The sequence below is a fragment of the Macaca fascicularis genome, chromosome 13 (genome assembly GCF_037993035.2).
Source record: "Macaca fascicularis isolate 582-1 chromosome 13, T2T-MFA8v1.1".
Taxonomy (NCBI): domain Eukaryota; kingdom Metazoa; phylum Chordata; class Mammalia; order Primates; family Cercopithecidae; genus Macaca; species Macaca fascicularis.
The window spans coordinates 1,350,705-1,362,825 of NC_088387.1; the positions used below are offsets into that span (position 1 = coordinate 1,350,705).

The 12,121-nt window shown below is 50.9% G+C and overlaps 2 protein-coding genes across 2 annotated transcripts in view; one reads left to right on the forward strand and one right to left on the reverse strand.

Annotated features, from left to right (window-relative positions):
• Positions 1–93: 93 nt before the first annotated feature.
• CIAO1 (cytosolic iron-sulfur assembly component 1) lies at positions 94–5,568 on the forward strand. Its single transcript, XM_005574982.5, has 7 exons — positions 94–417; positions 1,230–1,378; positions 1,534–1,645; positions 1,748–1,836; positions 2,374–2,575; positions 3,161–3,248; positions 4,944–5,568. The coding sequence occupies exons 1-7, from the start codon at positions 279–281 to the stop codon at positions 5,182–5,184; spliced, it is 1,020 nt and encodes a 339-aa protein (XP_005575039.1). The 5' UTR covers positions 94–278; the 3' UTR covers positions 5,185–5,568.
• Positions 5,569–8,785: 3,217 nt separating this feature from the next.
• The window catches only part of SNRNP200 (small nuclear ribonucleoprotein U5 subunit 200), a 30,627-nt gene continuing 27,291 nt past the window's right edge, over positions 8,786–12,121 (reverse strand). Inside the window, exons 39-45 of the mRNA XM_005574983.5 lie at positions 11,971–12,092; positions 11,545–11,688; positions 11,278–11,454; positions 10,822–10,982; positions 10,645–10,726; positions 9,310–9,402; positions 8,786–9,208 (exon numbers count right to left, since the gene is read on the reverse strand). Of these exons, the coding sequence (XP_005575040.1) occupies positions 9,065–9,208; positions 9,310–9,402; positions 10,645–10,726; positions 10,822–10,982; positions 11,278–11,454; positions 11,545–11,688; positions 11,971–12,092 (923 nt within the window). The 3' untranslated portion in view covers positions 8,786–9,064. The remainder of the gene's footprint in view (positions 9,209–9,309; positions 9,403–10,644; positions 10,727–10,821; positions 10,983–11,277; positions 11,455–11,544; positions 11,689–11,970; positions 12,093–12,121) is intronic.

Consider the following 12,121-nt stretch of genomic DNA (forward strand, 5'->3'; position numbering starts at 1 on the left):
CGCCGGCTCTGCGCAGGGCCTCACGGGACTGGTAGTTCGAGGCGGTCCCGCGATGCTTTCCCCGCCGAAGTGAGGTGAGCGACTACAACTCCCAGAGGGTATCGCGGCCGCAGCAGCGGGCAGCTGAGTTCCCGGGGCGACCCCGGTCCTCCGGCGGAAGCGGGAGCCTCAGTCGGCCGCGGAAGCCTGGAGTGGGCGGTACGCAGACGCGCGCCGTGAGACCCGCTGTGGGCGCCGCGGACCCTGCCCGTCCCCACCTCCCCGTGCGTCCGGCCGCCATGAAGGACTCGCTGGTGCTGCTGGGCCGTGTCCCGGCGCACCCGGACTCCCGCTGCTGGTTCCTGGCTTGGAACCCCGCGGGGACCCTGCTGGCCTCGTGCGGCGGCGACCGGAGAATCCGCATCTGGGGCACGGAGGGTAAGGCCCAGCCTGGCTGCGCGGCCCTGGGCGCTGAGGGCTCCGCTTGCGCGTAGTGCGGGCGCGCAGCTTGCAGGGGAGGCTGACCCTGTTCCTGGCGGAGGGAGAGTCGGATGTTAGCCACCCCGAGAAGGGCTTTATAGGCAAAGAAGTCTGCGACTGCTGGGAGGAGAAATGTCAGCAGACAAGCTGAAATGTGGAGGGAATTGTGGTAGCTGCGGAGGCAGGAAAATGGGAAAAGAAAGGTGTTAGGAAAGTGGCTTTCAGAGTAACTTGCAACTGGATTGTCACATTTTATCCCGAGGGCATTGGGGAACCAGTAGCAATTTTAGATCAGATTTGTTTTAGAAAGATGCCTCCAGAGGCTGGGCGCGGTGGCTCACGCCTGTAATCCTAGCAGTTTGGGAAGCAGAGGCGGGTAGATCACCTGAGGTCAAGAGGTCGAGACCAGCCTGGGCAACATGGTGAAACCCCGTCTCTACTACAAATACAAAATTAGCTGGGCGTGGTGGCGGGCACCTGTAACCCCAGCTACTCTAGAGGCTGAGGCAGGAGAATCCCTTGAACCCAGGAGGCGAAGGTTGCAGTGAGCCAGGATTGTGCCATCGCACTCCAGCCTGGGCATCAGCGCAAAAACTCGGTCTCAAAAAAAAAAAAAAAAAAAAAGCCTCCCGAGGAAGTAGAGTCAGTTGCATCTTTGTAAAAGCTGTGAGCTTTCCCCCACTAGCTTGACTCCAGTGCTAGCCCCCAGTATCGAATGGCTTCATGGTGCTGCACCCAGCTCCAGAGCCTGGCCTGCGCTCCGCCTTTAGGTGACAGCTGGATCTGCAAGTCTGTCCTTTCTGAAGGCCACCAGCGCACCGTGCGGAAGGTGGCCTGGTCCCCCTGCGGTAATTACCTGGCCTCTGCCAGCTTTGATGCTACCACTTGCATTTGGAAGAAGAACCAGGATGACTTTGAGGTACCCAGGCTGGTTGGGACCAGAATTATTGCCTGTTTCCTCCCCAGGGCTGGTTCAGGAACCTGAGCCAACCTGCGCCAATTGGGCTGTACCCATGGGAAGGGCCTTAGCGGTGTTAGCTGCTGTTAATTCTCATTTTCCTTCTCCTTTCACAGTGTGTAACCACTCTCGAGGGCCATGAAAATGAGGTCAAGTCAGTGGCTTGGGCCCCATCTGGCAACCTCCTGGCCACTTGCAGCCGAGATAAGAGTGTTTGGGTCTGGGAAGGTGCGTCCAGGTCCCTCCAGGTGGATTGGGAACCACCTGACACCCCCCTCCGTGTCCGTGACAGGGTTGGCTCTTGGGTTCCCTTCTTTTTCTCTCCCACAGTTGATGAAGAGGATGAGTATGAATGTGTCAGTGTTCTCAACTCCCACACACAGGATGTCAAGCATGTGGTGTGGCACCCAAGTCAGGAGGTAAGAGTCAGGCAGGGTCTCCTGTGGGAAGGGCTCTGATGTGCAGGCTTGTGCCCAGCCTTCCTCTGCTTTTCAGCCTTAAGCTAGCTTTTACAGGGACCTCTATCTGTGAACAAAAAACATTAGTCCCTTTATAAAAACAGATCCGGCTGGGCGTGATGGCTCACACCTATAATCTCAGCACTTTGGGAGGCCACAGTGGGTGGATCATCTGAGGTCAGGAATTCAAGACTAGCCTGGCCAACTTGGTGAAACTCCGTCTCTACAAAAAATACAAAATTAGCTGGGCGTGGTGGTGCATGCCTGTAATCCCAGCTACTTAGGAGGCTGAGGCAGGAGAATTGCTTGAACCTGGGAGACGGGGGTTACGGTGAGCCGAGATTGTGCTATTGCACTCCAGCCTGGGCAACAAGAGCGAAACTTCATCTCAAATAAATAATAAAATAAAAACATAAAAGCAGATCCCTGGGACTGACCTGTCCTGCACTTCCTGGGCCACACAGACACAAATTGGGTCTCCTTTCCCTCTTCCCCCAGCTCTTAGCTTCTGCCAGCTACGATGACACAGTGAAGCTATACCGGGAGGAAGAGGATGACTGGGTATGCTGTGCCACCCTTGAGGGCCATGAATCCACTGTGTGGAGCTTGGCCTTTGACCCGAGTGGCCAGCGCCTGGCGTCTTGTAGTGATGACCGCACTGTGCGCATCTGGCGTCAGTATCTACCGGACAATGAACAAGGTGAGGGTCCGTTAGTAGAGCTAAAGAAGACCCCGCTTTCAAGGGGTTCACAGTCTGCTAAGACACATACATGAGTCGGAGCAAATGGGGGTAAAAGGTAAGATGTGCCACAAGAGGGCTCGGGGTAGAGTACTAGAACAATCAGGAAAGCTTTGTGCAACAGGGGCTGTTTCATCTGAATTTGAAAGGGTATGTAGGATTTTAACATGAGAATTTCACGTGAGAATTCCAAGTGAAAACTCAACAGCGTGAGTCAAGATAACAATGGTGGGAACGCTGAGACTTAGTGAGGCGTGGTAATTCATTTAAATGGGGCATAGGACATCTAGGGTTTGGAGAGGAATAAAGTGGGTTGGGTTGGCTGGTGGGTGGCAACAGAACAGGGACGTTTCCTTCTCGGAATTCTGCTTGAGGAAGGCCAGTCTGGCCGGAGTGTGTAAGGCAGATCAGCGGGGATGGGTACAGGAATGGAGACGGGGACTCATAATCAGTTGAAGATGAGGGTGAGGGAAGGTAAGTTAGGTTCTCCTTTGAGGCGCCCAGGACATAGGAACGTCTTAAGTGTAAGAGGGGTCTGTCTTGCAGGCGTGGCATGCAGCGGCTCTGACCCCAGTTGGAAATGTATCTGTACTTTGTCGGGCTTCCACTCAAGGACCATTTATGACATTGCTTGGTAAGACTCCATCCCCCACCCCCATCCCATCCCCATAAAGGAGGGATTTTAGAGAAGGCATGCCCCATGCAGTCCTCGGCAACCCTGGGGGAGTGCTTAGGAATCGAGGGCAGCCACCCCTATTCCTTATCAGGCCTGACTCCAGCATGCTGCTCTACAGCTGGCTGGGCTGGCGTTCACAGGAGCAGGGAACAGTCCCAGGCTGTGAGGGCAGCACCAGCACTCGGGGTTCACGCAGCTTGTGCCGTCCAGAAGTGATCGAATCTGTGCATTCATGACTGGGTTGTTATTTATTTATTTATTTATTTATTTTGAGACAGAGTCTCAGTCTGCAGCCCGGGCTGGAGGGCAGTGGCGTGATCTCGGCTCACTGCAAGCTCCGCCTCCCGGGTTCCCGCCATTCTCCTGCCTCAGCCTCCCGAGTAGCTGGGACTACAGGCGCCCGTCACCACGCCCGGCTAATTTTTTGTATTTTTAGTAGAGACGGGGTTTCACCGTGTTAGCCAGGATGGTCTCGATCTCCTGACCTCGTGATCCGCCCGCCTCGGCCTCCCAAAGTGCTGGGATTACAGGCGTGAGCCACTGCACCACGCAGTGGCTGGGGTTTTTATGGGTAACGCTGACTCTGCCCTTGCAGAAGCTGGAAAAGCTGCACCATTCATATAGGAGAGTAGGTCAGAGGGTAGTTCTGGCCCTGAGAGTTGATCCCTAGGACCAGAGAGTGAAAAAAAACTGAGTACTCAAGCTTGCTTTATATTAGCAAACATTTGGGAATCACCTATTCAACAAAAGTGAACTTAAGTAAATTATGGTAGAACTTAGCTTGTTACATCACTGTTTAAAGAAAGGGGTTAAGAATACTTTATGATGGGGCGGGGAGCGGTGGCTCACGCCTGTAATCCCAACACTTTGGGAGGCCGAAGTGGGCGAATCATGATGTCAGGAGTTCAAGACCAGCCTGACCAATGTGGTGAAACCCTGTCTCTACTAAAAATACAAAAATTAGCTGGGCGTGGTGGTGCACGCCTGTAATCCCAGCTACTCGGAGGCTGAGGCAGGAGAATCGCTTGAACCTGGGAGGCAGAGGTTGCAGTGAGCCGAGATTGCGCCACTGCACTCCAGCCTGGTGATAGAGCAAGACTCCATCTAAAAAAAATAAATAAATACTTTATGATGGCTGGGCCCAGTGACTCATGCCTGTCATCCCAGCACTTTGGGAGGCGGAGGTGGGTGGATCACTTGAGGTCAGGAGTTTGAGACCAGCCTGGCCAACATGATGAAACCCTGTCTCTACTGAAAATACAAAACTTAGCCGAACATGGTGGCACATGCCTGTAGTCCCAGCTACTTGGGAGGCTGAGACAGGAGAATCGCTTGAACCTGGGAGGCGGAGGTTGCAGTGAGCCATCTCAAAAAAAAACTTAATGACATGGGAAACTGCTTATGCCAGGTGAGAAAAGTGCAGTTCATAATTCCATGTTGTTTTTTAGGGTAATCATAGTAGGGGAAAGAACTAGATTGCAGCATCTGCGGTTGTAAGTGGGTGATATTTGTGACTCCTTAGTAGTTAAGGAAACATTTTAATAAGAGGTTTTTAGCTGTGGCCTAAAGTTAGGGAAGAGAACAGGCGAGGAACCATGGACCAAGTCTGGCCTAATCAGTCAGGTATACCCACTGATGTCACTTTCCTCCCAGGTGTCAGCTGACAGGGGCTCTGGCTACAGCTTGTGGGGACGACGCAATCCGCGTGTTTCAGGAGGATCCCAACTCGGATCCACAACAGCCCACCTTCTCCCTGACAGCCCACTTGCATCAGGCCCATTCCCAGGATGTCAACTGTGTGGCCTGGAACCCCAAGGAGCCAGGGCTGCTGGCCTCCTGCAGTGATGATGGGGAGGTGGCCTTCTGGAAGTACCAGCGGCCTGAAGGCCTCTGAGCTACCTTGACTTCGGACAGAGTAATGACTCCCCAGAAAACGCCGTAAGACTTTCCCAGCCCTTGAGAGGACCAGGAAAGAGGCTCACTTCTCTTCAGACTTGGGTAGAAGTATGGAGCCACAGAATTGCTCTCCTTCCCCTCCCTTGACGTGAGGCCTTCAGTAAAGAGCTATAGATCATCAGTACCTTGTTATACCACAGATTTTTCTTGCATTAGGGCACAGTGTTAAATTTTTTGGAGGTAAATATACTATTTATAATTGTTATATATAGTAGGAGGGGGTGTGTGTCTCAGGCCTTTCTGAAGTTGTAAGACTTAAATAATCCATCTGCATCCCAAGTCCTATTTTATAAGGATATTCATAAAAGAATTCCATGGTGAATCCTTGTCTGAAATAGGTCCTGCCTTCCCGGTTTCTGTAAATCTTTGCATTTAAGACATTCAATCAATACTGAAGGAAATTTTTTTTCTGAATGTAGGTTTGAGTGAGAGGCACCTCTGCTTTCCCTTAGAAACCCTCATATACTCCTGCACCGTTAAGCTGTGATGGCAACGGGTGATAGAAAAAAAAAAAAATGGGGAGCCGGGCGTGGTGGCTCACGCCTGTAATCCCAGCACTTTGGGAGGCCGAGGCGGGTAGATCACAAGGTCAGGAGACCGAGACCACGGTGAAACCCCATCTCTACTAAAAATACAAAAAATTAGCCGGGCGAGGTGGCGGCGCCTGTAGTCCCAGCTACTTGGGAGGCTGAGGCAGGAGAATGGCGTGAACCCGGGAGGCGGAGCTTGCAGTGAGTCGAGATCGCGCCACTGAACTCCAGCCTGGGCGACAGAGCGAGACTCCGTCTCAAAAAAAAAAAAAAAAAAAAAAAAAATTGGGGAAAGACAAGGGAGAGTTATTATTGGCCACGAGCCCTATATTCTCAAGGGATGCAAATTGGTTCTTCAGTAGGGATACAATAAAATCAGTTTGTGGCCCTCCTGAGGCCCACAGCACATATAGTGTGGCTGAGACATTCCATTTTCACGGCAGGGAGTGATCAGGAAGAAGCTCCCTAGGGGACTGGCGATGAAGACCCGTTGGGAAACACTGCCATGGACAGGCAGTTTTCAGGCTCACTCGAGTTGTCTCTTGACAGTTCTAAATGGGTTCTAACGTGACAGTGGTCTCCAGAGCTACAGCCTTCCCCTAAGTTTAAACCGTGACCTTAGATTTTAGAAAGACAGTGGGGCGATACCCAGAGTAGTGGTTCTCGAAGAATGTGGTCTGCAGATCCTGGGAGTCCCAAGACCCTTTCAGGGAGGATCTGGGAGGTCAACTGTTGGCACTGCGGCGTGAATCAAGGTGGTGGCAGTAAACTAATAGTTTTGACATGTCCTTGTTAGAACAAATAACAGTGATTAACTATACTAAATGTTGACCTAGCCAGCGCTGTGGCTCACGCCTGTAATCCCAGCACTTCGGGAGGCCAAGGCGGGCAGATCACCTGAGGTCGGGAGTTCGAGACCAGCCTGACCAACATGGAGAAACCCCGTCTCTACTAAAAATACAAAATTATAGCTGGGTGTGGTGGTGCATGTCTGTGATTCCAGCTACTTAGGAGGCTGAGGCAAGAGAATCACTTGAAGCCAGTAGGTGGAGGTTGCAGTGAGCCTGGATCACACCACTGCACTCCAGCCTGCGCAACGAGCGAAACCCTGTCTCAGGAAAAAAAAAAAAAAAAAGTTGACCTTGAGAACACTTACTCTGAGACAACTGAAAGCATGCATGAAGCCCCTCTGCTGTGCACTGAAGTGTGGATGCCTTGAGGAAAAGCAGTGGTACCATTGAGTTGCAAGCTGAATTGGCTGTGTTCAAGGCATGCCCTTTAGAGTTGAAAGAACTAGCAGATTATGGTATTTAGACTTTGGCTGACATTTTCTGGAAAATGAATGGAATGAGCCTCTCACTTCAAGGGAAACAACTGATAGTGTTGCCAATGATAAAAGAAAGCTTTCAAGCAAAAATTAGAATTTCTGAAAATCTGTACTCCACCATGAGCTTTATTGTTGGGGATATTAACACATGTGATTTGTATAATGAAATGCATTTCATTTGGAAGAATTCAATGAACCAGTTTTCCAAAACCAGTACGTGATGTTACAAAATCATGCATGGCTCGGAGATTCATTCAAAAGTGTAAAGCCAGTGGATTTTAATGTATTAACAATCTAAGAGTGCATTAAGTTTTCAGAGTCCACATTGCCTTTAAGAAACTATCACTTGTAGTAAGCCAGGCGTGGTGGCTCACGCCTGTAATCCCAGCACTTTGGTAGGCTGAGGTGGGTGGGTCACAAAGTCAGGAGTTCAAGACCAGCCTGGCCAGTATGGTGAAAGCCCATCTCTACTAAAATTACAAAAATTAGCTGGGCGTGGTGGCAGACCCCTTGTAGTCCCAGCTGCTCGGGAGGCTGAGGCAGGAGAATCGCGTGAACCCAGGAGGTGGAGGCTGCAGTGAGCCCAGATCGTGCCACTGCACTCCAGCCTGGGTGGCACCGTGAGACTCCATTTCAAAAAAAAAAAGTATCACTTGTCTTGGCATCAGAGAACAGCCACAGTTCGCTGAAGGGGCTGTTTAGAACCTGTCTTCCACCTGCGCGTCTGTGTGGAGTCAGCTTACTGCAACGAAAACCAGTTTGGATGTAGAAGCAGCTGTAAGAATTCAACTGTTTCTTGTTATAACAAGAGACTAAAGATACTGTAAAACTGCCACTCTTCTCCTTGGATTGTTTTGGAAGTTATTCTTCACAAAAAATGTTAACATGGACTGGGCATGGTGGCTCATGCCTGTAATCCCAGCACTTCTGGGAGGCTGAGGTGGGCAGATCACTTGAGCTCAGGAATTCAAGATCAGCCTGGGCAACATGGCTAAACCCTGTCTGTATTTAAAAAAAAAAAAAAAGTTAACATGATGATTTAAAAGTGCATTAACCTAGAAGAAAAGCTTTTTGGGGCAACCTCCAGAACTGTGAAAAATAAATTTGTTATTTAAAAAGAAAAAAGCTCTTTGAGGTTCTTAGTTTTTAGTAGCGTAAAGAGGTCCTACCACCAAATCATTTGAAAACTGCTACCCTGAGGAAACTGCCCCTCAGAATCGTCTTTCAGTTTTGTGTGCATTTAGTCTAAAGAATAGAAGGTAAGAATTTGGAGACAATCAGAAGATCTGGATTAGAAAACCTGTTTATTAAGACTGGGGCACATCCAGCTGGTACATTTCAGTGCCCTTTCTGGTGCTGCCTGCCAGGAGCAGACACTGCACATTTCAGAACCCCCATCTAGAGAAACGCCTAACCTGTGATCTAGCTTCCGAGGCTCAGTGTTGGTTCCTGTGGTCGTGCTGATGTGTGGGCACCACTGGGGCCAGGCCACAGTCGGATGTTCCCTCCTCCAGGCTGACTCACAAGGCTACAGGGGACAGCACGCCTAATGAGCAGGTCTGTCCTCCAGAAGTACTCATTACAAGCACGTTTCTGGCTAAAAAATAACCAGATCTTTTTGGCCATGCCCTTAGATTGGAGAAAGAAAACGTTTAATTTGGAATCACTGCAAAGACAAATGGTTTCTACAAATTATTTTATTAGAATATCAAACTCAAAAGAACTACCAGGAACATGCCTGAAAATGCTATATATGATTTATGCTTCACCCGTGACACCTGCTGTCACTGGATCCAGAGTGAGCAAGGGAAAAGGAAGTGGAGGTGGGCAGGGACAGCACCAGCCCTGGCTGGCCAGACCTCAGGCCCACAGACCTGGTCCCCACAACCAGGATCCCTACAAGGTACACATTGCTAATTCAGGCTCGACTCTCCTTTACCCAAGAGTAAATGCCTCAGGACTCAATCTGAATCACTGTCCGTCTCAGCTTCTTTCACATCCACGCTGAATTTGTACTCCTGGTCACATCCCATGTAAGCGTCACTCATGAAGTACAGAGTGTAGTTGTGGGCGCCAGTGGCTGGGGCCACAAAGTCCAACTTCACCTAGAAAGAGCAGGCAGAAATCATTATGAGCACGGACACGGTAAGCATTCTCACCCTTCCCCCACGCCGGAACAAATGCTGGCGCCAGTGGACACACTCACCTTGGCCTTCTGCTGGAGGGTCAGCCTCTTGATGGAGATGAGACTATTGGACTTGGCGTCTCCAATCACCACCCACCAGCCCTCTTCACGCTTCTGCAGTGATCCAAAACCAAGAATTTCAGCATGTAAAACTTGATGGCCATAGGCAGCCATGAAAATGGTTACGGTTACAAAAGAAATAACAAAAATCAGATAGCTTTCCAAAGTTTCTTCCCGAAATACAATTAGATACAACATTTTAATACTGTCAAAAGTTCTCTCAAACAGGCTTAATTATTTAAGTAGATGAACTCATTTGTTGGTTCTGGCTCATTTCCTTGTGCCAAGGTACCTTCTCCCGCTTAGAACCTGCTGCTAAGTCCAAGGTACTACTGTTAGAGGTCTAGTCTTTGGGGCCTGGTAGCTTTGAGTTCCTTAGAGATACTTTTAAGTCCAGGGCATATCTGCCAGATGAGAAAAAGCTTAACCCAGAGCTGAATGTGCACAGAGATGATCCCCAGCAGGCCTTGCAGCCCTGTCTACTGGCCGCCCCACTGTCACAAAGACCAGGAGTCCTAGTTAAAAGCACTCGTTACTCAGAGCCTGTGAATTACATATGACAGGATCTGGTTTCTGCTGTCAACCTTCAATTCTTCTCCCATATAAAGAGAACCAGAATTTCTTTCTGCTGGTAAAAAACCAAGCACCCAGAAGCACAGTGAGTGGCAGTGAGAAAAAAGAAGAAACCACCAGGAAAGCCCAAGTGTCCTGGAGCCACGGGAGTTAAAGACAAACGCATCTTAAACAGCCAGAGAGATGGAAATGCTGCACGACTGACGGGTTTCACAATGACCAGTCATCTACTTTTTTTTTTTTTTTTTGAGACGAAGTCTCACATTGTTGCCTAGGCTGGTGTGCAGTGGGGCAATCTCAGCTTGCTGCAGCCTCCACCTCCCGGTTCAAGTGATTCTCCTGCCTCAGCCTCCCAAGTAGCTGGGACTACAGGTGCCCACCATCAGGTGCGGCTAATTTTTGTATTTTTAGTAGAGATGAGGTTTCACAATGTTGGCCAGGCTGGTCTCGAACTCCTGCCCTCGTGATCTGCCCGCCTTGGCCTCCCAAAGTGCTGGGATTACAGGCGTGAGCCACTGTGCCCGGCCCTAAATTGTTTAAGCAGAAACAAACACGAAAGGAAAAAAAAAAAAAAAAAACCCATAGCCTCAAGATTAATTCTCAGCCTTGTGAGCTCATTATCAGTCTAAAGTTTCCCTCCCTCAGGGACAGTGCCCTTGCACCATGCACCTAGCCAGTGGATAGGGGAGTTGACACCTGGCCAAGCCAGTTACCAGGACGCACCTGCGGGAAGAGGGGCGCAATGACAGGGCCTGTGACTTCCTCCTCTCGCTCCAGCTGCACCAGCACCACAACTGGCCCGCCACTGCAGGGGGAGAGGAGGGGCGCACGTCAGTGATGTGGCAGTGGGCTCACAGCATACTGTCGTGCTGTGCCCAACAGGTACCACCTCTGGCTCACCTGCGGATGCTGTCCTTATCCACCACCTCATAAGACAGTTCGATATTAGGGTAGCGGTTACAAAAGCGAGCCACATCTGCAATCTGGCTGTCGGTCAGCTGAAGCAATGCGTTCCGTTCTTCATCCTCCATCTCCATGATGTCGAAAACACTCTCCACGCCCTGCAGTGAGGATTCGGACGTCAGGAAAGACAGAACACAGGCCACAGCAAATGACACAGGCGCCAAGAGCTGCTACTTTTACCTCCTACACCATCAAGTCGTCTAGAGAAAACAGCTGCAGAAAGAACACGGCCCACCGTTGGCAGCCTCTCTAGCATCTCAACAGGGAGCCCCTTCGGAGGAACCACAACTACAAGTTTCACTCACTGAGACCCACCTCCCGCAACCCACCCTCGGTCCACAACACTGGGCTCTCAGGCTCACCCACCTGACCCTCTGGGCTGACCCGGCTCACCTTGTCTGTGCAACGTTTGATGTGCTCAGAGGTGAAGTGTGGCAGCTGCTTCAGGTAGGAGTCCTTGGACCACATGGCTTGGGTGACCATCTGGGCCAGTTCCATGGCTGCCAGAGCAGGGCTGAGCCACCCATTGCTGGAGAGGACATCCACACAGGCCTGGATAAGCCGGATTGCCTACCACGAAAAGGCGTACCAAAGTGGGCGGGGTTGCAGCTGAGATGTCTAGAGCACCACTGGCCCCTGTGCCCCACACCCACACCCTACCTTACTAAGGATTTCCTCCGTATCTGACTGCAACTCAGCACTCAGCTGCATGCGGGACAGGTGAGCCTGCAGGAGCAGGTTGGTCTTGACGTGCGGATCATTGAACTTAGGGTTATTCAGCTTGTGGGGGACCTTCTGAGCCAACTACAAAGTGGAAGAAAAATAGTTGGTGATGAACAGGTGACCCTGCCTGAGACTGGCTCAGGCCAAAGCACCACATGGCCCAGGCTCACAGCCCTTCAACACCCCGAGGCACGTGGGTGGCAGTGGGATGGAGATGAGTGTGAGGGAGGTATGGAGGGGAGGACATATGGTGGGGGTCGGGGGATGCATAAGGGGGTGTTGGTGGCAGGGACGCCATGTGCTCTGGGCACACAGGCAGAGTTCGTTGTTCCCAGGACGTTCTCCTGAAGCTGCCGTCCTCACCTGCCTCAGCAGGTTGTCTTCATGGTGCCGGATGGGAATGTTCTCGTACTCTGCCGCATTGGAGATGATCTCGATGAGCCCTCGCACCTTGGTCTTGGCATTGAGGGACATGCTGAAGAGCTCTGACAGAAAAAGGACATTTGAGAGAAGC